The sequence below is a fragment of the Pagrus major genome, chromosome 15 (genome assembly GCF_040436345.1).
Source record: "Pagrus major chromosome 15, Pma_NU_1.0".
Classification (NCBI taxonomy): Eukaryota; Metazoa; Chordata; class Actinopteri; order Spariformes; family Sparidae; genus Pagrus; species Pagrus major.
This window is the reverse complement of record NC_133229.1, coordinates 13,922,723-13,949,454: the sequence shown is the minus strand read 5'-3', so window position 1 is coordinate 13,949,454 and position 26,732 is coordinate 13,922,723. Positions and strand designations below refer to the sequence as shown.

The window sequence follows — 26,732 nt, the reverse complement described above, 5'->3', positions numbered from 1 at the left end:
TTATACACATACACTCGCTTTTAAACTAACCTGTTAATTTACCTTTTTTCATTCATAGAGACATTTGGGTTCCTACCCCGTCAATGCTTCGACTGTCTTTTCATTTCCACTGAGAGAAGGTTTAAGCACCAAGTAGTTATAAATTCCAATCTACAGTAGAGTCCTGGTGATTTTATTCATTATGACTTAAACCTGATTTAAACATCTGAGTTAAATATTTGAAAAAAGCCAAAGAAAATGTTGTTAATACATATTACATACTTAAAGTACAAAATTAATAATGACTTACCAATTACCAACACAGAGATAGAGCCAAAACTACAACCTGTGTTGCATTTGTTTTAAAATGATTCCATCCAAGACAATATTGAATCAATGATCAATCACTCAATCATGAGTTCACTGTTTGATATAAAACAAAAAAGACCAATATAATCTATTCATAAGAGATAAGAACATGATTAAAAAAAAAAAAAAAACTTTTGATGCCTCTGTAGGTACCCAAACTTGTCGACCCTCTCCCACCCTCCCTTGGTACCCCTAGAGCAGGTTGACCTACGCCCCCCACCCTCTGACCTGGCTCTCGGAGGGTTTGTCAGGAGGGTCCTTGTGAATGGCCATCTGGTAGAGTTTGTACACCTGGTAGGAGGCGTCGAAAGAGGCTTTGAACTGCGGGCAAGGGGGATTGGAGCGCACTAGCCTCACCTTCAAAAAGAATACGTGCAGACAAAGGTTAACATCAAAATGAAACTGTGAATAACATAAGTGGTGATTCAAAGCTTTAAAAAGGAAGATATTATCACAAATCAAAGAGAGAACATTTATGAAAAGAGTGTGAAGATAGAGAGAGACTGACACAAACACACCCTCTCCTGACTGGGTGACACACCTCTCAAGATTTTAAACTATTTTGCAAATAAAAAGGAAACATTTCCAGTTTTAGTTTAATTCTTCTTCTTCTGTAAATGGCCTTGTTTTCACCACCAGTAGCTTTTGCTCATCATAGCTTTAGCAAGAGGGAAAACAAGAGCAATACAAAGAGGGTGTGTTATGTCCATCTCCATTAAGACACAAAAATGGCAGGTGTTACTCAAAGATAACAAAGAATGTAAACAAGCACTTGTTGTATTAGAAAAGTGTAGTAGAACATTCTTTAAAAAAAAAAAAAAAAGAAATAATCAGTAGCCTGTTTGATTTCCATTTACTATTCATATTCTGTATAAGCCCATTTCCAGTGCTTCAATTCTTGACCATGATCATGTGTGCAGAGATGTTTTATCATGTCTGAATGAACTTTGCAGATTTAGGTCAACTAATCAAGCTGTTTCTCTTTAATATTTCTGTTACTGTTCTTGCCACTCTTTGATGACTTGTTGTGTTTCTATATTGCAGATGTATTGGTAGATATTAGCTTGTTGCAAATACATTGGCGTCAGTGTATCTGTGGGCTGATAAGTTACAAAAATATAGCACAGAATTGTATGGGCCTCAGAAATCAAGTATCAGTCAGACTATAGTATCTACTGTATACTCTTTAAATGGTTATGATGAGGAGGGCACACATTGAAACATAACAAAAATCAGCTAACCGAGCCCAAGAAAGCAGGAGAGCATACAAAAGTTAGAAAATTAATTAATTAATCCATATATGTCAAAGACTTTGTAAGAAAATGTTTGCAGTGCTATAAATCAATCTTAAGGATTCAGAAGAAGCCTGTGTTGGAAGGACGTGTAAAGAAAGACTGTCTGAGTGTTGCTAATGTGACACAGACTAAAAGAAGAATTCAACTTCCAGATCCAGCGGCCCCATTTAATCAACCGTCTCTTGGTTTGGAAGCTTTTGTTGGCCACAGAAGCTGTGCCATATGAATCCCCTGGACAGACAGGATAGAAGAATTGAACCTGGGGTTTGTTTGAGTTGGACCAAAGAGGGTTTCTCTCATATGACCACTTGGCATCTACATCCTTGAGTCAAACAGAGATGTTGGGCCTCTTACATAAAAGGACAATGCTGAAATCCAGCCTTTTTAATTTTGTTCAAAATCCAGAGATATATTTTGATAGGCTGACATCCTTTGGATGAACCAACATTGCAGCAGATAGTGGACAGCATGGAAATGAAATTTTAACAACTCTCATAACAGCCTGGAAATTTAACACCAACAGTCTGATATTTGAACGCTTTAGTCTTCAATAAAAGGGCCACATAATACCGGTGGCTTTGTTTAGCTTTAATTAAAATATAAGATTATTGTTTTTCAAGTTTTCAATCAAAAGAGATGTTGCTCTTAACGACACCTTCACACCATAATAAAGTCATATAATAGAGGAGACTGACTGCATGTTAGCAGGAGGAGATTTAGAAGAAAGGTTTTGAAAATATGAGAGACGTGTGGAGACAGTAGACAATACTCAAGAGGGGAATAGTTGGCGAACAGTTCCACACTTTCCTGAGGTGCCTGAAGGGCTCTGATTCGTGTTCTCACACTGACCCCTGGTGGTGATTAATGGAACCACAGCTGCCTTTAAAGCCAGGACAGAGTGGACTTGTTCTGCCTGGTACTGTGCCTTATCCCTTTGCCATTCTTTTAAATTTAGAGTTATAGGCTATCTTCAAAGTCATAGATGGCAGAGAGAAATGTCACCTGAGCAGTTTCACAGTAAGCAAAGGTGAGCTTAGGGCAGTAAAGCAAGGAGACACTTTGTCACCAAAGTTCTCTCTTTCCATTTTCATTCCCATCAGTCAAGCAAGTGTGATATATTCAACATATGTGCTTGTGATGAAAATATATTCTCTTACTATTGTTAAAACGTCTGACATTTTTTAAGCTTGGCTTTATGGTTACATATTTTGGTGTGAAAATGATTAATACAAAAAGTTACAAAAGGTTTTGGACTCTGTCAAGTAGATCAACTCTGCCAGGCTCCAACGTAATCTTTGAGGGCAACTGACAGGTTCAGATAGTTATTCTAAGTGTCTAACAATAAGGTCCATCTCCTGATGTAATGTCAGAGTAAATCAGATTTTGTTTAACCAGACGCAGCCACTATGTTGCTCTTGCCAAATCCAACAGACTCTATTGACAGAGACAGTAATTTAATCGTTGTAAAACACACTTTATTCAAACTCAGGAACAGTCACTAACGGTCACCGTGGTTTGGTCAAAAGAAGTTCACCATGTTAGATGTGAAAATATTCTGGCTCCACAAGGTCGTTTTCCACGCTACTTCTCTAATGACTGACCTCCCTCTCGCTCCTCTCCCCATATTTTCATATCTAACTGGGTGAATTAAGGGATTATTTCGACCAAACCAGAGATGGTGATTGTTGGAACAGTGCAAAGACAAACCAAGACGGTTTTGGTGAGTTTTATTTTGTTTCTGTCAAGTTAGAATGAGGTGTGTTTTAGGATGATATTACTATTGTGTCTCTAAATGGAGCCTGGTGGATTTGGCAAGAGTGACATAGTGGCAGTTTCTGGTTAAACAAAAGGATATTACTCTTAAACAAAAAGATCTCTCTCTTTAGAGATCATTTAAGAAATGTGACACTTACAATAATAGTCTCAGCCTGTCAGCGTCAAAACAAGCACTTTAAGTACTGTAACTCTGAAGGTTGAAGTGGCCCCCAAGGATTACATTGCTGCCAGAGTCGCAGCTGCCAGCTGAGGTGATCAATTCAAACGTTTGTACCTATTACTCATCTGCACACCAAAACAGGTCTAAAGGCTTAAAAATACTGGAATTCCACTATAAGCCTGCAGCTCAGCCAACAGTAAAGAAGTCCAACAATCAGCATCAGATAGATTCAGTAAACTGCTTATCATTCAATTGTTCAATAGTCACAATTTAGACACAGCCTTGCTACATGGAAAACATAGTTAAATGGGTCAATTAGAGGCATCTCTCAATTATTTGACTTGTAAAACATACAATTATCCTTCCTTTGCAAAGGATGACCTTGTGTTCATGCCCACTTAGTGAAATTGAAAGATAATTGCAGGCAAACAACTTAATCCAATTGAAAAGAGCTGACTGTGGGGAGGTCTTACCACTCAAATCTCAGGGGGTATATAGACAAGAGACAGACACTGCCTGGTTCATCACTGCATCTGGCTCAAATCTTGGTCGAGACCAAGAATGACGTTACTCTACCAACCTCAGCTTGAGGCCTTCACCAGGGATCTTTCTACATCGTTCCGCCCCCTGCCAAAGGTTCATTTCCATGTCGTCTCATACCGGCTGAGCTGGAAGCTGTGGTTTCAATGTCATCAGCGGGGTAACGCGACCTAGTTTGTGCGGTGTGCTTGTCATTTGGTTAAAATTGAACTGGGAAGAGGTGGTTTTTCCACTCTGCTCTGGCCAGCTATCCTCTCCGCACACATAAACACATGGTGAAGTCACTGGAGCTGGGGAAGAGGGCTGTATGAAACACAAGTTTCAAGCTAACTGAATCCAAACATTATGGAGACAGAACGCTCAACCAAAAACACTATTTCCTAATGATGGCTGAAATAAGCACAATAGGCTAATGTTTACTCCAAGTCACATAAAAAGAGAAAAGAAAGAACTGACTTCATATTTCTGCTTACCTCAAGGCAATGAGAAGAGTTGTCAGGCAAAGACTCACAGATGAAATCTTCCAGAGGTTTGGGTTGGTTGGTCTGGGAAGGAGTGGGTGAAGAAGAGACCCCATCAGCGTCTTGTCTCATCTGCTCTTTCTGAAGACGCCGCTCCTTCCTCAAGTCTTTTGCCTTCCGACATGGCGGCCGGCTAGCATCTGCTCCCACTCCTGCGCCCCAGAGTAAAGAGAGAGAAGAGGGAGATCCTTGTCAGAGCTTTCAAAAGGGTGCAGTTAGGTGGGAGCCACATTATACTCATTTTCAGGTTCATCGTTTTATTTTGAGTTACTACTAGAACAAGTTTATCTGGTTTTGTGCTCAAAAAACAGCTGTTTTCTCATACTGCCCAGTGCTGCAGCACTGTATTCGCCCTCTGTTTTAGCTTCTGTCTCTTTATGGCCCTCCCTCTCCCCTGATTGGTCAGCTCAAACATGCCTGACCCAGCAGTGCTAACAACAACAGAGCAGTTGTGCTAAATCAATTCTCACGTGTCAAACTAGTCGCTAGGCATAAATTGTGCAAATGAGTGACTCAGTGACGTAGTGTGATGTCATCAAGTCACGGAATTAGAGCAAGACTACTGACGAGGCGTTTCAGGAGCAGTGTTTCTGTGGGAGAGAGGAGCTTCTGTTGGTGTCGACTTTGACCTTTCTTACTTTTAAGATCTTTTACATGCACAAGGACCTATATAACACACTGAAGGAAAGGAAGAAAAACAAAAAGGTCTGCTTTAATCTATTCTGAGCGAAAAACGTGGTTTTGAACTTTCAAAGCATGTCCAGGTGAGAACATGGAAGAAAAACAGGCAGCTACAAGAAAAAATACTGCTGTAGACAACAAGCTTTTCTTTCATGTTGCCTTTGGATCAAGACCTACAACAGACTTTTCTTAGTTCAAGCTGCTGGTATTGATGAGTCTTAAATTTCGGACAGATTTTGTGAGTGTTAGTCCATGTTTCCGATGGTTTTTTCCCTTCCCCTCAGGCCAAATGTTTACTTTAGTGCACCCCCTGCCTAAGAAGCCAGTCTCAACAGAGAGTCCAATGGAAGTCATTTTCTTGTTTTCCAGCCTCAATAGTCTCTACAAAACATATTTGCTTAGGAAGCTATAAAGTAATGTGGTCTGTGTTAGTTAAGCCCAAGTGGTTAGCAGGTAGTGTGTGTTTGTAAAGGAACACAAGAAGCAGAAGACATAACAAACCCAAGGGTGTTTTTTTACTAATTCTTAAAATGACACAGATAAGGCTGTTACTAATAAAACACACTTGTATACCTTCTCTCTCAACAAGACTAACATGAACATTCTCTAAAGCAACTGAATCTCTCCCCGTTTCCCTCTCTCTGTTCCCCTCCTCATCCTGCTTCTCCTCCTCCTCCTCCTCCACCACCACCACCTCCTGGGCTCTTGCCAAGCCCTCCAGCTCTCCGGGCATCCCATGTCAACAGTTTACACGCCCACATCCTGTTTGGAGCAATAAGGAAACGAGAGCCATTTCCTGCTTGTCCTTTTGCCAGCCACCACCATCAGCTCTCTTACTAACTTTTCCCCTCCGTCGACGTCACGAGGAACGGAGGGACGCCTGGTCCTGACAAGGGGAGGGAGAAACTCTGGCACTGGCCAAGGTTCACTGGCAGCGTTCGGCTTCAGCTGATTTGAAGTTACTTTTTCAAACTGTAAGATTCGGCCTTAGTCATGTGCATAGTAAAAAGGGACCACAGCTTCTGGCTTATTTCATGACTTCTCTTAAAATCATGACTTAGTTTCACATTATCACATGAAACGTACTAATTACTAGATGGAAAATTACCTGGTCCTTGTATCAGATGTATTTGTCTAATGGTAAACAACTGGAGGAACGAAAGGAGGGATGCATTTTGGAGCAAACCCTATGATATAAACGTACAACCCTGGGAGTTATAAAGTGGACGAATTTTTTCCTCTGTCCAAAAGACACACGGTGAGGTCAGGGCAGGCTGGTCACACAGACGACAGGAATCAGAATCTGAACACTGACCACAGATACATCAAATCTTATCCACGATCACTTTGTCCACTTGCCTCTTTTCCCTCTAATTACACTCTGACTACACACACACACACACACACACACACACACACACACACACACACACACACACACACACACACACACACACACTTTGCCTCACTCTTCCTCACACACACACAGACACAGGTACTCCTCAGGACAGCCGGCATACACAGCCGTGCTGAAGACAAAGTCTGACAGATCAGTTCCTGTGGAAGACAGATGCTCCAGCTCCAGCAGTTAGCACTTCATAAAAGCTATGACACTCTCCCTCTCCGCTTCCCCAAACACACATGCAATTCTCCACATCAGCCTGAACTGTCTGGAGTTCTGACATACTGCTTTCTCGCATGTAAACATGTGGAAACAGAAAATTAATTTACTGTGGGAGGAGGATGCTGTTATCTGTGAGCAGCCACTAAAATATTAACATGCGGGTATGCAGTGTCATTTCATAGGAAATATACTCTGGGAAACTGCGCTGTGTACCACTGCCTACATATAACACATTATTCTGCTTGCTGGGTCCAACAAAACAACAATCGTGGGCCATCAGCCATCACGCTACAACTTTAATTATTACCATATTATCATCTGTACAGGCACAATGCTGAAGACTATTCTTTCATGGTGATAAACCGAACATGCCTAAATCATAACCCTAGTAAATTACTTGACTTGGTAATAAAATCATTTTAAATCAATATTTTGCTCATCAGTTAATATGGTCTTGCAAAAAAAGTCCATTTAGAGCAATGAAGACAGTTTAATCAGGGTAGGATGCTAATTAATTTACTTTCCTCTGGACAAATGGTGAGTGCATATGGAAACACATCATTCCATATGCACTTCTCTATCTGTTTACTTCTGGCTTTACATATGCTTCACTGCAGATGGAGAGCCAAGTTTTCTCAAGCTAGACCTGGAACCTGCCCAACACTATAAAGTGCTCCAGTCATAAAGTTAGAGGAAAGATATGGCCAGGTGTTTTCTGTTGGAGGTGAATACGGGGGGAGTGGAGAACCACTGACTCAACATAGTAAATTCTCCCCGCTTCCTCTTCGCTAGCCTCCTGAAAAGATTTCTGACAGTCTGAAGAGTGTGGTGCTGACACAGGTGTAAGAGCAGAAGGACATTGGCATCGCTGAAAGTTTTTTTCTGCATGTTTATGTCTGTATCTGGATCAACCTGTGTCAATACCGAGATGTAGGTCCATGACTTGTGATTAATGAGCGTGGGGCCCTGTTCTCATTAGATGTTCGAGAGGAAAAAAAGTGTTGAAGGCCTGAAACATGGACAGTTGTTAAAAGTGTTGCTTCCTGTGTCTAATAGGAGTTTATTATCTCTGCCCTGCGAGTGTTATTTATTCATTAGTGTAAGTTGGCTGTGAGGATATCCTGTACTGGAGAATACGGAGGAGAACATGACAGATAAGCCAAAACCAGACACACTCCTGCGGACACAGAAGACCCAACAGTTTCATTTGCCGAGCTGCTGCACACTGGAGTCTATTACAAGGTGAACAGTGACACCCGCTGGCATACAGTGGTGCTTTAGCTGATGTAGAATACCACAGTGGCAGTCTTACAGTTGACTCTAGTGAACTGTCATTAACGCTACTATAAAGTGAACTGTCTCAAAGAATACTACCCCCTATCAGACAAATAAAATTGTTTAAGTGACTGATCATTAACCTGTTCAAATTAAGTATATTCTCTTGTCCTGCTCCAATGAAATATACATGTATAACTACACTATTTCATCTACATGATCAGAGTGAGCAAAACTACACTGACCAGCTGGAGAAGCCTCTTACTGTTGAAAGGCAAAAGTTAAAAATACAGTAATTCATGCACAAAGTGCAACACTAGAGCTCTGGGCTATAATATGCTACGTCTGAGAACTTAATGACACTCATAATAATTACCATAACAATCAGCAGAAATAGGCTGGTTTTTAGAATAATATTAAGACTTAATGATGATTTAATCACCACTTCATTATTCAGTCTTATGTTCTTGTAGTCACTTGTTACCACTTGTTAGCTGACTGATGTATGCAGCTGCTGTCACACTATGGCTGCATGACTCAGTATATATTTAGCATGAGCTATATAAGTTCATGGATTCATGTGGGGCTGCAACTAAGAGATATTCATGATCATTTAAATGATGATTGTTGACTGATTTATTATCTTGATTAACGGTGCAATACGTAAGAATCAGCCACCTTGAATTCATACTCCCAACAAATAGGGGCAGCGTATCGCCAGAGTAACTGCTAACTGCTGCTAATTGTATTCTGTTTATAGATCCATGACTGTAGCTTCTGCTAGTTTGTTAGCTAAGCTAACCAAGCACCAAGGGTAGCTGGTTAGCCTGCAAACTTCAGTAGTTACCTCTGCAACACAGTACATATACTTCAAAATTGTTATTTCTTCACATTCTGTTGATAATTTTAGCTATTTTTTAAATAGTGTGAACTAAAATGTATACCGATTGCACCTTTCAAATGAAGCAATTGTTTTTTCTATAAAATACTTAAAAAATGATGAAAAATGCATTATGTTCCAACAACCTGAGAGTGTTACATAATAATGAGAAGCTGTAGTCACATTACAAATAAGCAATTGGTATTTAAGGACATTAACAGCAAGAACAGCACTGTTTTGGATGAGTGTTAGCAGCTGTTTGAAAGAGAAACATACATCTCACCTGGTTTAGGAGCTGTGGCTGTTGTTCTCCCATCTGTCACAGACACTGGATCCTTTCTTGATGCTTCCGAGTCGGCAGGTGCAACATCTGCTACCTCCTTCTGAACTTCTGTGCTATCCGGACACTCTGCTACTTCCTTCTGAATGTCTATGCTAGCAGCACACTTCACTTCTGACTGACAGACTTTAGCTGGTTCCCGTGGGCCTGCTTCTTCACACACAGAGTCCATTGGCTCCCCTGTAACCAGAAAATCAATTACGCTTACCGCAGTGTAAGTGCACTACAGCGCCACAGCAGCGTTTGTGCCCATCTCTAATTGTAGTTTCAGCCGTGCGCTCTGACGCATATATACAGTTCAATAGTCTAAAAGTGTTGACTGCCAACAGCTGCCTGCGTGCGGATTACATGCACTTTATAAAAGTACAGGTAAACGTCTCAGGCAATACACACGTTAGCAACTACTATACTTAAAGAAATATACGCTCACCATCATCCTGTCCTTTTGGTAATTCCCCCTTGGAAACGAATTTGCTAATTTTCTTCAGGATTTTTTTGTGGGATTTGGAAGGCTGGAATTTCAGTGCATGACATCTTGACAGAGAGCACAACAGTAAAGGTTTGGTTAGAACAACATTTGTATGTCCTTCTGCTTGTTATACAAATATTTAACACGCAACTGAACATAGGTCTTGTGTTTGTGGTCCTGTCAGGTTTGACGTTAACTTAAAGCATTAACTGTAGGAATAAACTGTGATGAGTAAAGTGTCATTACCTGATGGTATACTGTGGGCAGCATGTCTTGTTCATTATGGGCTTATATACATATTTCCCACTTCTGAGAAGGAAAAAACAAATAATCCTCATTGAAACACACTCCTACCGATTTCAAATATCCACAGTGACATTTCTTGAGGATAGCTTCTCACCTTCTCCAGCCTCGGTCTATGAGGTCTTGGTAGTCCTGTACAGTCATGGTGTGAGACCACATCCCTGTAGAAAACAAAGAGGACATCATAACCTTAAAGCATTCATTTGATTTAATATGATTTCAGACAATACCTCTCAAATAGAAAGAAAGATCCATCAGTAAATTATATTACAAAACAGACAGACGGTCTTGAATTAAGCCAGCTCTTTTCACAACTAAATAAATAAAAGCTGAATTAAAACATAAAAGAGTCAAATATATATTGGGGTTTTTTTGCCTGAAACTGAGGACATGTTTATCAGTAAGGAACGGTTTGTTAAGAAGCTGCTTACAGAATGTGGTGGGAGGTCCACATTTTTGCTTCAGCTTAAATCACAGTGTCCCCCAAGTACATTCCCACAGTGCTTAAAGTAACATACTAATTTCTTATTTGTATCTACAGCAGCTTGGATCCTACTTCCCAGAACTGAGGTCTGAGCCCCCAGTTTCAACTCCTGACCTTCTCCTCTGCAACCATATACACAGTGTGCACACACACACACAACAACTGACACTCTACAACAAAACTGCGAACAGTTTCCATCTAAAACAACCGAGGGAATTCACTTTATACAAGTTCACACAACACACACTAAGTTTGCAATTGAGTATAATGCCCTACGTCCCAGGAGAATGGTGTTTGGCCAGAGTGCACGGAGACAAGACGACAACACAGTGATCCAAAAGAGCAACACTACAACACTGAAGCAGTAAATGACTGGATTTAGTTCTGAGGCCTGCAGATACAACAGCAAGACTGCATGTTTTCTTTAAAAGACAGATATTATCATCACTGGACCACCAGTGAAGGGGCTTATAACAATGAGATGGGTCCAAAAAGCAGCCGTTTCTACAAATAATAAATATCAGATATAATCAGCATAATAAACAACATGTCCAATCATCAGTGTACGTCCAAATCTTTGATCTTCATTAACTGTGTTTTTCCAAATCGTCCCCAGTTTTTAATGTTTGGTTGAGTTCTTCACTGACATAAAAAAAGAATAAACATTATAAAATCACACCAACATTTACTTAAAATATTGACAATACATGTCAGTAACAAAATTATAACAACAACTAGTATATGGGTGATTTTAGGTTTAAACCACATGGCAAACTGACAATCTGTTATCCTCCAAGTGAAAATTCAGGACCAAACAAAACAATACAGAAAAATACAGAATCAAAGGAGATCTTGTTTGTATTTCACATGCGACGTTTCAGTCCTAGACTTTTGCCAAGTGAAGGGGCCTGATGAAGTTCTTGGACCAAAACATTGTAAATAGATGTATTTTTTGCAAGGTATTTTTCAGTGATGACACCAGCATGAACAAGATTAAAGCCAAACCCAGAAAATACCCAGCATTTATACATTATTTAAGATCCTTGGGAAGTTATGTTTGAATACCACAAGTTTCTGGCCTCATCAACATTAAGAAAGTTATCTCTCAGGGGTTTCTGCCCTCTGACCCCATATTTATGTCCCAAAATTCTCACGACCTCAGTAACTGGACAACAGAGCTTTCAAGTTGTCATATGAATTCTGACAGTGAAATATCAAGTTTAGCTTCCTATGTAGGCTCTAAATGAATTATAAATGAAGTACAACATTTTTCAAAACCTGTAAATCAAATGATGCCATCAGAAACACTTTCAATAGCAAGTAAATTTGCAGATTAAACTAAATAAAATAACACAAAGAAGCCTGATAACTTGTTTGCCAGGAAGCCTTTAGTTTAAAAGGGTAATATTTCTAGAGTACAAACTAATCACGTCATGCGAGCTGGATGCGAGTCCAACAGCTGCCGTGATCAGGGCACAACAGGGGCACTTTTCCATCGTTTACACCTGATCCATTTGGCTCCACTGAGGTGTGACAGACACAATAACACAGAGGTGGGCAGATGTTGTACTCTGTAGTGTGCCGTCACACTTGCTTTGCATGTAACAACACTGTTGATAACATCGCTACACCAATTCACATAGAGTGAAACATTATAGTACCGAGCATCTGCTTGGAAAAGTTTACAATAGAAACACTGCTCATATATGTGATCATCACTGTGTTGATCTATACAGTTCCACATGTATTTCCAGGAAAATACAAGCACTCCAGTAAGAACACAACATGAAAAATTATAGAGGGAGAAAAACTTGAAAATCAGGAAAGTGTTTTCTTTTCTTTTTATATGCAGCAGACTAAAAATAATCGACTTGACCTTGGTCGCCTGACATAATGTGTTCACTTCTATAACTGTTAGTCTGGCACACCTTATTGAACCTGTGCCCACACACTGAACCTATGACCTTTTAAAACTCTTACTGTGATCACTTACGAGAATTACACAAGAAGTCTTCCTTCCTCCCCAGAACCTGCAATGTCCACACGACATACGTAACACATCAAGATTACCATTCTTATCTTACTTTAGGCAACAGCTCTTGTCTTGTCTGCGGGCACTGAGCCCAATCACTAATTGGCTGCAGAAGGAACTGCCTGAACCCTTATTATAGTCAACCTGTCTCACCCCAGCTCAACTCCTTGAATGACACCCTTCAGTCCTACACAGAAAATCCTTTCTTGCGTGCAATACAGCATCTTTTAGTGCCCTTTAAGAGCTGCTACTTCCACTTTCAAGGGTACGTTTATAAACCCTCACGTGACTGTGTGGTCTGTGTCACCCTTTCTGTGAACAGATTCATGAAAGGAATTTTCTTGGCACTGCAGAATTTGTGTTGGCTAATGCAGTCTAGCGCAACACTAACTTAATATACCATGCTTCCCTTACTTTTCATTAAGTATACAGTTATAAAGCAGGCAGAGGGTGGAAAGGCGAACTCGAAAGAGTCGAACATAGTAAACAAATCATTTTGTGGTCTCCGTTTCATATGAAAAATGGCTTTCTAAGGGATGTTCTAGGTGAAAATCGGTGGCACGAAACAGTGAAAATGAAAACTGCACAATTGTAAATCTTAACACAAACTGGCATAATAGAAATCACATTTTTTGTGAAATGAATGAGCCATTTGTTGTACCACTATGTTTTTATCTCTGATGATGCTGCTACACTAACAAAGCTACAGTTTGTAGAGATTACATGCAGCACATATAGCAGACCCACTGTCTTCTGTTTCAGCATGTTGTGAAATCTGTCTCTTATTTTGTCTTCTGTTTATACTGTTGCGCTGGATCACTCATCTTATGTTGTTCACCTATGTTACACCAGAAAAAAAACTTAAACCTACAATTACACCATGATCATACTACCACGACCGACATAGTTTTGATCTGTGTAACGTTAAGTCAAATAAAACAAGTTCTCTGTGCTCTCACTGACCATCAGATCTGAGCTCTTCGCACCAATAAATGTAATCATACTTGAGTATTTCCTGCATTTCCACATCTCTTTCTACCTGATACGCAAAGCCCTTTGGACTCTTAATTCCGGTGTCCCAGCTCTGACTGATCAAGTAAGAAAAGACAGCTGTACTTTTGCTTGAAGGCAACAGCCCTGGTTCACGGTCTGATCGCTGGCTAGCTTGATGCTAATAGAGATGTTGACAAATACAATGCTAAGCTGCTAACAGAGTTAATCTTAAATAAACCATGATAGCCCAACTGAATAGTAAGTCAACAACACCAGTCCAATCCTGCTTAACTGACTTTATTCTACGACAGTCTTGTATTGTTCCAAGAGTTGGGCTAGAAGACGCTAATGGCTAAAGCTGAGTTAACAGCCTGACACTATCCAAGTATTAGCTTTAGGTGAACGGTAACTAATGTGTACACTCAATAAAATGTACTGGCATTGCAGTGCAAGTAAAAAACAGCAAGGATAAGTTACTCCTATCTATTGACACTAGGATTTTACACTGCTAACGTTAGCTAGCCCTCTTCACAACCAGTGGCTATTCCAGCAAGTAGACGGAACTAGCTAGGTCGTTAGCATAAGCCAGCTCACGTTACTGACTAGCTAGCTGTGTTTCTTCGCTACTTCGTTAGACACTTACCATGAGAAAAGTTTCCCTTTTCATTTTTACAGTAGCCACAGCGGTAGCCGTCATCCCCGCCGAAATATTCTACTATAGTGTAAGACTTGTTTCCTGCCATCTTTAATGTCGGAACAGATGACAGCTGAGGTTGCCGCAGGTTCGCCCGGTGTCCGGGCAGCGCTCTCAAGCCCCGCCCACACCCAACACGTCACCAGTGCTGCATCAAGGAGATGTGGGAATTTTGAAAGTTCATAAAAAAAGTGTGATAAACTTTTGAATAACTGTGAAACTTTTTTTCCTGAAACCTGCCTGATTATGTTTATATTTGCGTATCAATGTTCTCCTGTGGTTTTATTTCATGTTATTTTTGTTTGTATGTGTATTTATTTCACTTGCATCTGTGTGTGATGCCATTGTTTTACCTGAATTCTTTGTATTTGGTTCTTTTTTAATCAATAAAATAAGAAAAAGGGACCTTTGAAAGTGTGTAACACCCAGTATAGCTTACAGCCAGAAAGCTTTGTGTGCCGTAGCCATGCTCGTGTAATTAGAATTTATCTTCAAGGACAAAATAAACCACTGTAGTGTTTACTTTTCTTCAATCATTGAGCAATTTTAAGTTCCCCTTGCAGATAAGTGTCATAACTAAAATTAGCCTTCACGCTCAATGAATTTATAAACAGGGACATTATGATGCAGATTTGTAAGGATGAAGTTTGTGATAAAACACAAAATCGTGAGTAAAGAACTGTACAGCATATTTATTAAATCATCTGTGCAAAGAGAGGAACAGCAAAATAAATTTGAACCAAGATCCTGCACAAACAACACTTACAGTAAATTACAAAAAGACAGAGTGAGAGTTTGGATGTAGAAAAATAAGTTAGAAAATCACAGCTGGGTCAATTGATTTCTTTTTGTCTGCCGCCATAAAAATGACCTTACAGAGAAGAGGTGCTTTGTCTTAGAATACTTTGTTTGTACCTGCCACACTGTCACATATACATAGTTGAAATTGTTTATTTTTCCTTTCACCATAATACATTTCTCTCATCCCGCTTAGCAGTCATGTGACAACAATTCAATTCTCAGGAGATTATCATTTATCTAAAAAACTGATTCACACATTTAATGCACAGGTTCAGAAATCAGAAGGAACTTGGTTGTCTGGTAAAAGTAGCCACTGTTCTGCAGGCAAGTTTCCATCACCAACATAGTGGATTTACTTTATTTTGATGAAGCAGCAGCTAAAAAGTTGGAGACTGACTGGCAGACACAAACCTTGAATAAACTCTGTGGACATCAGTTATCTTGACTCCTGTTGATGGATCTTTGGTTGGACACCTAACTAAAGCTGCCCTGGGGGACAGGGATGTTTTCATGAAGGTATTTCATACTGCCTTGCTCTGAGAAGTCAGCCACAGTGTGCCCTTCCCCACGCAAGACCCATTTGGTGGTCAGAAGTCCCTCCAAACCCACTGGACCTCTGGCATGTATCCGTGCTGTACTGATACCAACCTCAGCTCCTGGAGAAAAAGTAAAAAAAAAAATCAAGACAGTGGTTAGTTAGATCAATTCACAAGAGGACGTATAGTATATTTTCACAGATGGCATTAAATAAAACAACGTCTAATACTTTACATACCTAAACCAAAGCGGTAGCCATCAGCAAAGCGAGAGCTGGAGTTCCAGAATACACAAGCGCTGTCCACCTGCTGAAGGAACTGTTCAGCGGTCTCTTCATTTTCAGTAACAATGACATCAGTGTGGGAGCTGCCGTATTTGTGGATGTGGTCCACAGCTTCCTGCATGCTGTCTACCACCTCAATGCAGCACTCCAGGTCCCCATACTCTGTCCTCAGAGACTTCACCTCGGATGGGCTGAAAGTCAAATACGATGCAAATCGGGGGCCTGCGTGGATCTTTACCTGAGAGAAAACAGCACAATGATTTCAAACAAAATAATAAAACAAACAAATTTAAATTCAAGAAACAATTGTTCTTTCTTGACTTGACTTAAGTCTCTAAACTCTCCATAAATTTGGTTTCTGAGGTTCAAACCTTTATCAAATGTAAAAACCTCTCATTCATATACTGTGATGCTGCCTGTAATACTTGTGCCCAAAGTCATGGCATGTTGTGTGGATGTTTCTTACATGTTCTGTTCTCAGCATATCGATGAGCTGGTCAAATATAGGAGTTCTCAGCAAATCTCTGTGAATGAGGAGGGTCTCCATGGCATTGCAGGCTGCAGGGTAGTCACATTTGGAGTCTCTGGCTAAAATGAAACATAAGTTAGTCCATTCAGCAGTTCTGGGTTACCCAAACAAGTTAATAATTACAACTCTTGGACAACATGTAAAATAATATAAATTGCACTTATATAAAATATGAAAACAATTTTTTTTGACCAAACCATAGCAGAAATGGAAACAACACCAATAGAGCTACACACAGGAACCACATACCAACACTAATAGCTTTATCTATGCTGGCATCGCTGTCTATGTAGACATGGCAGACACCCTCGCTGTGACCCAGTACAGGAATACCCTTAGCTGCTCTCTGGATGTCCCGGACAAGCTGGGACGATCCCCTTGGAATGATCAGGTCAATCATTTTGTCTAGTCTGCACAGATCCTCAACTTCTTCACGTGTGCTCACCTAAACAAGATAATGGCAAATTTAAGCATATCATTATGTAAAAACTCACACTGTGGTTGGATAACGTAATGCTTTCAGTTTTTACCAGTTGAATGGCATCAGACACTCCATGAATGGAGAGTGCTTCCTGAGTGAGTTGATGTAGGATTTTATTGGTGTAGAAAGCTTCTTTACCCCCCTTCAGTAGCAAAGCATTTCCACTAGCAATAGCCAGAGCCGACACCTGGAACACAATATCAATAAATTAAAATGTGACTTTAACTTTCAATGACAAAGATGTTAAAAAAATAAATAAATAAAACCAGACTAGCGGCTGACAGTGGTCAGGTCCATAGCTGAGGGCTGAGGTTGACTGACCTGTGGGAGACAATCAGGACGTGACTCAAAGATGACCAGCAGGACGCCGATGGGGACAGTGATCTGTTCCAGCTCCAGGTTGTTGGCCACCCTGGTCTTCCTCAGCACCCGACCCACGCTATCCCTGGAGGACACAGCAAGCTGACGGAGGCCAATGGCAAGACTGTTCAGCTTAGCAGTTGATAGACTCAGGCGGTTGATGAGAGGTTGGGACAAACGACCTATGAAGAATATTAATGAATCAATAACACTGACAGTTCAGTCCTCTATAGATCCATGTAGAGAATATCTTCCCCTTTGATATACGTTGCCCTGTCAACATGCTAAATAAGATTACAAAAAGATAATCTTAACCCTCATATGCCCTCAGAAAGGTGCTACAGATGACTGATAACCACTGGCAGAGGATGGCATTTAAGTCAGTCGATTGCATGCAGCTGTGGATTAAGGTGATCAGTGCGTCCTATCTGTGCCTCTGTACCTGATGCTGTTGCTAACTCCATGTCTCTCCTGTTGGCGCTGAGAATCTCATCTTTTTTCTCTGTAAGCAGCTCAGCAAGACAGCAGATGATCTCCTCTCTCTGGAAAAACAAACACACGTGATATGATCAACAAACACCAGAATCAAGAGTAATTACATTTGATACCAGTGCAATGTAAAACTTAATGAGTTTAGAGACTGTTTGCATCCTGTTGTGAAAATGATTTCCACTGTTCTTTTAGGTTAGGCTGCTTCATGTTTTTAATTTTTTTACATTTGTCGAATGCTACACAACAGATGCTTTCCCCCTACTGTAATCTTGTCACTGAAATTATTTAAAGAATCATAAAGAATTAAGTTCAACAAACTGTATGTAGAGGACTTCTGTTACTTGTTGGATGAAATCAGTGCTAAATAATATGTAATAAATATCACTCCACTGTGTCAGTGATGATGAGATATACAGTATGACTCAACTCCAATCAAGCCTTAAAAACACTTTTTATTCCATGAGACATACATATATAGCATTTTAAAGCCTCACTTCAATTAGTCAGACCACACTGGGGAGCCAGAAACTCACCTGTTCAGGGTCCAGAGAGGCCAGAGTCCTGCCTGCATGCCGAGCCATCTCTGTCTGCTGCTCCACAGTTGGACCTGGTGGTGTCAATAATATACACATCAAACATGAAATCACAAACACAACACATGGGTAAACTATTCTTTCCAGATGCTTGCACCCAGTACCTGCAGGTTTCACTTCAGAGAAGAAGGTGCCAACTTTCTTCCCCTCCACAATGTCTGTGATGACATGGCCTGTGACTTTAGGATTTGTGCCATTAGCAATGACAACGGACGTCCCACCCTGGAGTGCCCAAAGGGCTGCTTTCACCTGATGAAGACGACATGACAGAGTATGATGCAACTTTTTAATCACTGGACCAACTCAGTGCTGTTTACGCTCTGAGATAAAAACATTATCCTTCATGCTGACCTTGGCTTCCATGCCGCCGAGGCCAACTCTGGACTTAGTGCCGTACGTGATTGACTGCTGGTCCCCAGGATAGAATATATCAATGAGCTTGGCATCATCTGTTCCTGGGGGACTGTCGTACAAGCCTGTGAGATAGATTTTTTCGTTCCTTTTTAATCCTTCACAGATCCAAAGCAGTCACATCAATACTGGTCTCTTTTGATCAAGAATAAACAGACCAACAGGCCAGACAGATTACAGAAAGTTTCTACATCAGCCCCAACTCCAAAACAGTTGGGACACTGTGTAAAACAGAAATAAAAACAAAATGCAATGAATTCCATCTACTTTTTTGATCTATATTCAACTAAATACAGCTCAAAAACAAAACATTTAATTTTCAAACTGATACACTTCATTGGTTTTTCAAATACACACTCATTATGAATTTGATGCATGCAACACACAAAGTGAGAAGACCCACAGTGTCCCAATTTTTTGGAAATGAGGTTGTAGCATACGACTCATAAAGCAAGACATTCATGAATAAAAACAATGCAGTGACAGGATATTATTGCTGAAAGATGATTTAGTAACGATTATTTTGTTTCCTGATTAACTATTTAAAGTACTCCAGTGATTTGGCATTACACTTCCACAGAGTTGGGAGACAGATAACAAGGAAGAATTGTCAAAATCCGAGTAAATTATGTTACGACACACTGACTTTTAGTCTCTAGTGTGGAAAAAGCTACAAAAAACACCAGATGCCACATTTCATTACCTTCCACACACCAACTTTTTTGAAACCCCACACTTCCAGTTTTGTAACACAAGCTCTCTGTCAACAATTTTAACTTCTAAGGGCAAGCCAATAAAACTTTAATGGTATCATCATTATTTAAACTGTGGCAAGGTCCCACAGCAGACATTTTACAATGATATCACAGATTAGGTGCTCCTCAGAAAGAGTAGGGCTGCACAATTAATCAAAATATTATCGAGATCGCAATATGGTCCTGATGAGGAGTAGGCTGAACTTCATGTATGAAATCAGAAGAGTGGCCTATTAGTTATTTACAGTTTGCACTATTACCAAACAATTCTTTGTGACAGCTTCTTGGTATTCATAAATATGCAGATTTTTTATCTACTTCATATCTTCGCATTTTTTATGGTTGATAAGCCAAATTAAGCAATCTAAACATATATATATATATATATATATATATATATATATATATATATATATATATATATATGTGTATATATACATACATATATATACATATATACATATATATATATATATATATATACATATACATATATATATATATACATATACATATATATATATATACATATACATATATATATATATACATATATATATATATACATACATATACACATATATATATACATACATATACATATATATATATACATATATATATATATATACATATATATATATACATATATATATACATATATATATACATATATATATATATATATATATATATACATATATATACATATATATATATACATATATATATATATATATATACATATATATATATATACATATATATATATACATATATATATATACATATATATATATACATATATATATACATATATATATATACATATATATATACATATACATATATATATATACATATATATATATATATATATATATATATATATATATATATATACATATATATATACATATACATATATATATATATATATATACATACATATATATATATATACATACATATATATATATATACATACATATATATATATATACATACATATATATATATATACATACATATATATATATATACATACATATATATATATATACATACATATATATATATATATATACATACATATATATATATACATACATATATATATATACATACATATATATATATATATATATATATATATATATACATACATATATATATATATATATATATATATATATATACATACATATACATACATATATATATATATATACATACATATACATACATATATATATATATATATATATATATATATATATATATATATATATATATATATATATATATATCTTTGGATTATAATGGGTATCTTATTAATTATGACATGTAAATTTATGATAAATTGACAATCAGAAAATAATGCTTAATTGCAGCCTTTTGGCAACAATACATTAAGATAACTAATGTTAATGTGAGAATGCAGAGTAACTCATAATAAATGATCAATTGATGGTTACTTCTGTACCTTCAACATCGGACAGGGCAATAAGGAGGTCCGCTTTCATTTCAACAGCCAGCCTTGCAGCCAAGCTGTCATTATCTTTGATGCTGATTACCTGAAATACAAACAGAAATTTCATTAAGCCAGATGGAAAAGCACTATATCTAACATTATACTGTGGAATAACAGCAACATCAGCCGCTACCATGCAACAAAAAAGCCTCCCAGTGCCACTCAGCTGCAGAACAAACAACATATGTTCACCACTTTCCAAAAGTAGGATAACTCAAGCAGGTCGGTGCAGATAAATAACAGAAAATAAGACAGCAATACTTTAACTTAGTTGATAACATTCAAAGCACCCATTAAAATTAAAACCATATGCCCAAAAAGTTAGTGAGGATGGAAATGTAGTGTAAGTGAAATTAAACATACGTCTTTACAAGCAATCCACCAACACAATTCTGGACAACATTTAGCATTCCCAGCATGCCCTTCACACAGTACCCACATTTACCCCCTGCAGGTCACTGTTGGGAACAGGGGGTGGAACAACAGCATCGTTGGTGTTGATGATAGGAACTATGTTCATCCGCAGCAGCTCATGGAGCGTGCTGTTCAGGTTGCGACGCTTCTGCTCATCATGAAAATCCAGGTTGGTGACCAGAATCTGCAGAAATGGAAAAAAGGAAGAGACTGAAGTGACATTTCTGCATTGTTGGACATTGCTGACAGTGTTTTGTTCCCGAAGGAAAAAAGTCGAGCTTATACTTGTGCAGTGCAGGTGCTGTACTGTGTGAACATAGCTTCATATAATGCCATCAGACCGCTCTGTCCAGCAGCTGCACACGCCCTGGCCTCCAAAACTGGAACCGACTGAAAAACAGAGAGATTACATGAAAGTTAACAAGACTATGAACAACATTCAACAAATATTTATCCAATCTAAGCATTTCTCAGAGACTGAACAAAAATCCCCAGTGATGAAGATTATTATTCAATTCAATTCAATTCAAAACACCATTTATTCACCATTTCTTTGAGTTGGTTCTGTCCAGAATGCAGGGCTTGTCTGACGCTCTGAGACAGCAGGATCTCATGTCTCAGTCTCTGCTTCCCAAACGCCACAGCACCACTGGTGACAATCATCATCTCCCTGCCTTGATTCTGCAGCATGGCCACCTGACAGGACACACAAAGCCTTAAACATTCAAGTTCATCTTTCCAAGGCAGGACCACTCCTCAGGCCCATTTGTTTTTAAGTCTTCCTTGATCCCACATTATATCATGCTTAAGACTTACACAACCATCATAGATGGAGTTCTTCTGTTGTCTGCATTAATATGGTGTTACCTGTTCTACTATTGAGGCCAGACGTCCCAGTGCCAGGCCACACTCATCTCGTGTCACCACAGCACTCCCTAACTTCACTACAATGCGTTTGGCCTGCTTTAACTCACTCCGGTGGGCGAAAGACTTTCCATGGGGGCGTGGGAGCGAGACTGCAGACAATAACAAAACAAGACACATTTTATTACACACCTGCATGCACCAAAGAGCATTTAGATCTGAGACATGATGCCTATACTGTCCCCCTCATGTGGGACAAAGAAGCTGGCTGGTTACTTACACTTAGCCTGGGAAAACGCTCTGATCGATACCGGACAGACATATGACTGCCGGATTCTGGATGGCAGGCGAGAGCACAAGGCCAGCCTGGCAAACATGGCACCGAAACTGTGAGGAAAGCTGTGATGAACACACAAATCAGTGTCAGGTTACTATGACAGTGCAATAACCTCATCTGAGATAAGCAGCTTTTGGATATGACAGACAGCCTGCAAGGTGGGTTACCTACAGCAAGGTTTAAAATGTAAAGAAGATAAAGTATCATAACAAAACCATTATGAATCACTTGTTTCAGTCACACTGGAAAGCTTTGCATCATGTGCCATGAAGTTATCATAACTGTTGTTGTTGGGCTTTTACTTGAACTTGACACACTGACCCAGTAAAGATGATACTGTTTGGATTAGTTAACATCAGCGTAGAAGCATCTTCTACGGGGAAAAATCCAGGTTTTAGGTGCTGTTCACACAATTAAACTCTTACATATGTGAAGCCACTGAGGTTTAAAGTTAAATAACAATGCTAACAGATGGCAGCAATGTGTCCAGTGTTAGCTACTGATGTCAACGCGTACCTGCAGCTAGCTGGCGTTAGCTAGCATTAGCTACTGCGAGCAGCCTCTCTGCCGAGTTTAGCGGCTATTTCTGACGAAATGGAGACAAGAAACTTTGTAGAAAATGACTCATTACCTGACAATGTGAGAGTCTCGAGAAGCAAGCCCAACTCCACTTATGAGTGTAGTGCTGGGGACACGTAGTCAGCCGGTCTGGCGGTGCTTTGCTGCCACATCCACAGCCCACGTTGGGTGGGAAGTGCTGTTAGCTGAGCTATGCACCAACGACGTGTACGTAGAATATCTGGTTACGCTCACGTAGTAAGACGTCAGCGAACCGTTCTTTACGTACGCAGAAATAGTACTTCTGTTGGGTGGACGCTTCAGTGGTAATGGGAAGTATCAGCACAGGGAAGGAAGAGAGAGATATCACACTGGCTCTTCATGTCTGAAATGTAGTTTCAGGTTTTATTTAAGATAAGAAAACAAACGAATTTCAGCAATTATACCTTTATACAATAACCTACCGGAAAAGATTTATATTGTTTTAATTGAAATACATTTTTATTGGAATTCAATGTCACATATTTCTTCAATTATTATTGTTGTTATATGTTATTATGTATCTGTGAAATTATTTATGTAATCATATTGTCATTTTATGTGTAACTTTAACTATCATTGAGTATTGCATTGGAACAAAATGAGTTAATTTTTTTAATTCAATTTTCAAAGGTCCTTAATTGGTAATTTAATACACTGAATCCGGTGTGTTGGAAACTTGCCATGCCATTGTGTGTGGTCTCCTGAGAGTCAATGGCTTGAAACAGCTACTGGAGGATGTCAACTCATCTTTAGTAATCTGACACTGAGGCACATGAGTTGCATGCCAAGGGAGGCCTGTGAAACATTCATGAGCAGGAAGGCCAGGCAGGAGCGCAGAGCACTCTGAGCTGCCATAACAGGTGCAAACAGAGCTATGGGGACTGTTGAGGAAACTTTAAAGTGTCCCGTCTGCCAGGACTTCTTCACGGATCCTGTGACGCTGCCCTGTGGGCATGACTTCTGTCTCACCTGCATCAAGGCTGTGTGGGAAACGGATGGTTCTAATGAGGCTCCTCTCTTCTGTCCAGAGTGTCAGATTTTCCTCCCATCTGACCTCACTCTGGAGGTGAACACCATCCTTCAGACCAAAGTAAAGGACTTCACCACTAACATGCCATCAACAGCAGAGCATCGGACAACAACACCAGGCAGGGCATCGAAATCATCTTCAACTATCCACTGTGACCACTGCATAGAGACACCGTCAGTGGCCATAAAGACCTGTCTGACCTGTGATGCCTCACTGTGCCAGGCTCATGCCCTGCTGCACCAACAGAGGTCTGCTCTGAGGGAGCACACAGTTGTGGAGGTGACAGGGGATCTGCTGTCTCTGAAGTGCAGGGAGCACCGTGATGAGCTCAAGCTCTTCTGTATGGAGGAAAGGGTCCCTGTGTGCTGCTTATGCGTCCTGGTTGGCACACACAAGAACCATAAAGCATCTCAACTCCATGAAGCCTGCACAGACTTCAAGGTGAATATTGTACTATTGAATGTAGTTGCCTACGATACAGCACCTAGATTTGCCCTCTAGTTCTTCTAAGTATGAATTTAACAGGCGGCCAAATCTTTACACATTGCACCTTTAAGGTATTTATTTTCTTGTAAATGTCATGATTATGTCTTCATATCTCTGTCAGGGTATTTACTTTCTATAGGCCTGTTGTATTTCTGTCTTCAGAGCATGTTAGAGACCACTTTGAACCAACTGCTGAAGAGGAGAGGTGAAGCAGAACATGTCATCAAGGACTTGGAGTCACTGTATACACAAACACTGGTACAGTCATGTGAAATACACCTTTTTAATCATCTATTTTTATAATCACAGAATCCTCATTTGTATGTATTGAAATAATGTTCTCTTTCCTAGAAGTCTGCTGCAGATTTCAGAGAGAGAGTCTCAGACAAGTACAGCAGGATCCGCGTCGTGCTGGACGGTGATGAGCGTCTGATGATGCAGATCATCGACGCAGAGGAGGCATACGTGACAGAGTGGCTGGAGGCCCAGAGGGGCGTCATGGAGGCTCAGATCAAAGAGATAGACAGCCTCAGAGCCGCCAGCAAATCACTCCTCCAAGAGACAAATGATCTGAGATTCCTACAGGTAAAGGTAGTGCTGCCCGGTATTATGACTGTGTTATCTCACTCACCCAAGTGCAGCTAAAATATGACCTGTTTATTTTCAACAGCAAATCACAGCACAGAATCTTTGGTGAGTACTCCGTCACTCTAATTATTTTTCTATAACTTTCTTCTTTTGGTATCATTTTCCCCTTGTAATGGTTTTGAATTTGTTTTATCATAGTGACCCTTTGGATTTAGCTCCGGTCCAGGAAGTAGACAGAGATCTATGTGACCCTGAGAAGCTGAGAACAGTAGAGAGAATGGTGGATGACCTGTCGGTGGCTTTGTCCCAACACTTTCCACGACTGTGGTCCTGTTAGTAAAGAATCCAACATTTTGCAATCGAAAATCACCCCCCACTATCTCTGTGGTTGTGTACTAAATATAGATTTTTATTTGCAGATCTAAGTTCCCCTGCTCTGGACTCCAACACAGCCCATCCGAAACTGGAAATATCCCAGGACAGGAAACAAGTGCACTGGAGACAACAGCCTGTCAGTGAAGCCACGAGCCCTCAGCCATATGACTCCCAGTACAGTGTACTGGCTCAGGAGAGCTTTACAACTGGACAGCACTACTGGGAGGTCATTGTCCAGGAGAAACCTTACTGGCTGATAGGTGTGACCACTGGGCCGGTAGATAAAAAAGACGGTCCAAGTCAGAGCTCCTCCGGCCTGGGTGTGAACAACACATCCTGGTGCATCTATCATGGAGATGGACAGTACATGGCATGTCATGATACCCAGGAGAAGCAGCTATCAGTGGGGAAGAGAGTCAGAAAGCTGGGCATACTGGCCAATCTCCAGAAGGGGGAGCTATCATTCTATGATGCTGATTCTGTGACCCTGCTTCACTCTTTCTGTGTGCAGTGCAGAGAGCCTCTCTACCCCATGTTCAACCCATGCATTGATGTGAATGGGCTGAACAGGCAGCCTCTCACTTTGTTTTGGATTAAAGACCCCTGGGACTGGCAGGTAAACACAAATGCAGGTAAAGAGTGAAAATTCAATGACATTTTTCCATATTTATTCAAGTTGCATCCTGTAAAAGATGTGTGGATGTCAGAATTACATGAGCTTCATCAGTTTTCCTGTCTGGATCTGACACAGGTTAAACTAAAACAATGATTATGAACATCATGACAGATCAAGGAATTTACCTACCTCTGTATCTAAGAGAAGTTATAGCGAGAGCTAAGATTGCTA

The 26,732-nt window shown here is 39.8% G+C and overlaps 3 protein-coding genes across 6 annotated transcripts in view; 1 reads left to right on the top strand and 2 right to left on the bottom strand.

Moving 5' to 3' along the window:
- The window catches only part of LOC141009450 (arginyl-tRNA--protein transferase 1), a 58,766-nt gene extending 44,224 nt beyond the window's left edge, over positions 1-14,542 (bottom strand). Inside the window, exons 1-7 of one of the 3 annotated variants that reach the window (XM_073482083.1) lie at positions 14,365-14,524; positions 10,310-10,373; positions 10,156-10,218; positions 9,871-9,974; positions 9,384-9,620; positions 4,593-4,792; positions 577-705 (exon numbers count right to left, since the gene is read on the bottom strand). In XM_073482083.1, the coding sequence (XP_073338184.1) occupies positions 577-705; positions 4,593-4,792; positions 9,384-9,620; positions 9,871-9,974; positions 10,156-10,218; positions 10,310-10,373; positions 14,365-14,464 (897 nt within the window). In that variant the 5' untranslated portion in view covers positions 14,465-14,524. Of the gene's footprint in view, positions 1-576; positions 706-4,592; positions 4,793-9,383; positions 9,621-9,870; positions 9,975-10,155; positions 10,219-10,309; positions 10,374-14,364 lie in introns of all 3 variants that reach the window. The other 2 variants (XM_073482084.1, XM_073482085.1) reach the window with 2 other exon arrangements.
- Positions 14,543-15,087: 545 nt separating this feature from the next.
- On the bottom strand, positions 15,088-23,592 carry LOC141009525 (delta-1-pyrroline-5-carboxylate synthase-like). 2 transcript variants are annotated; one of them, XM_073482174.1, is made up of 17 exons: positions 23,438-23,592; positions 22,750-22,868; positions 22,473-22,621; positions 22,152-22,301; positions 21,891-21,995; positions 21,631-21,789; positions 21,144-21,234; positions 18,843-18,967; positions 18,596-18,740; positions 18,432-18,505; positions 17,849-17,948; positions 17,368-17,588; positions 17,096-17,233; positions 16,815-17,010; positions 16,503-16,624; positions 15,992-16,274; positions 15,088-15,872 (listed from the first exon to the last, which is right to left on the bottom strand). In XM_073482174.1, the coding sequence occupies exons 2-17, from the start codon at positions 22,844-22,846 to the stop codon at positions 15,691-15,693; spliced, it is 2,337 nt and encodes a 778-aa protein (XP_073338275.1). In that variant the 5' UTR covers positions 22,847-22,868; positions 23,438-23,592; the 3' UTR covers positions 15,088-15,690. The 2 variants fall into 2 exon arrangements, with proteins under 2 accessions (XP_073338275.1, XP_073338276.1); XM_073482175.1 differs by having other exon boundaries at positions 21,637-21,789; positions 23,438-23,527.
- A 688-nt stretch (positions 23,593-24,280) lies between these two features.
- LOC141009723 (E3 ubiquitin/ISG15 ligase TRIM25-like) lies at positions 24,281-26,528 on the top strand. Its single transcript, XM_073482414.1, has 6 exons — positions 24,281-24,877; positions 25,085-25,180; positions 25,274-25,507; positions 25,593-25,615; positions 25,709-25,842; positions 25,930-26,528. The coding sequence occupies exons 1-6, from the start codon at positions 24,281-24,283 to the stop codon at positions 26,526-26,528; spliced, it is 1,683 nt and encodes a 560-aa protein (XP_073338515.1).
- Positions 26,529-26,732: the final 204 nt, after the last annotated feature.

Bases quoted from the DNA above. Each gene is read 5' to 3' on its own strand.
- LOC141009723 (XM_073482414.1), top strand. From the start codon at position 24,281: ATGGGGACTGTTGAGGAAACTTTAAAGTGTCCCGTCTGCCAGGACTTC. The intron at 25,616-25,708 runs GTGAGTACTCCG...GTTTTATCATAG, and splicing joins ATCACAGCACAGAATCTTTG to TGACCCTTTGGATTTAGCTC. The intron at 25,843-25,929 runs GTTAGTAAAGAA...TTTTATTTGCAG, and splicing joins CTTTCCACGACTGTGGTCCT to ATCTAAGTTCCCCTGCTCTG.
- LOC141009525 (XM_073482174.1), bottom strand. From the start codon at position 22,846: ATGTTTGCCAGGCTGGCCTTGTGCTCTCGCCTGCCATCCAGAATCCGG. The intron at 17,589-17,848 runs GTACAGAGGCAC...TATTCTTCATAG, and splicing joins GGAGTTAGCAACAGCATCAG to GTCGTTTGTCCCAACCTCTC. The intron at 16,625-16,814 runs GTATGTGGTTCC...GTTTCATTTTAG, and splicing joins AGATAAAGCTATTAGTGTTG to CCAGAGACTCCAAATGTGAC.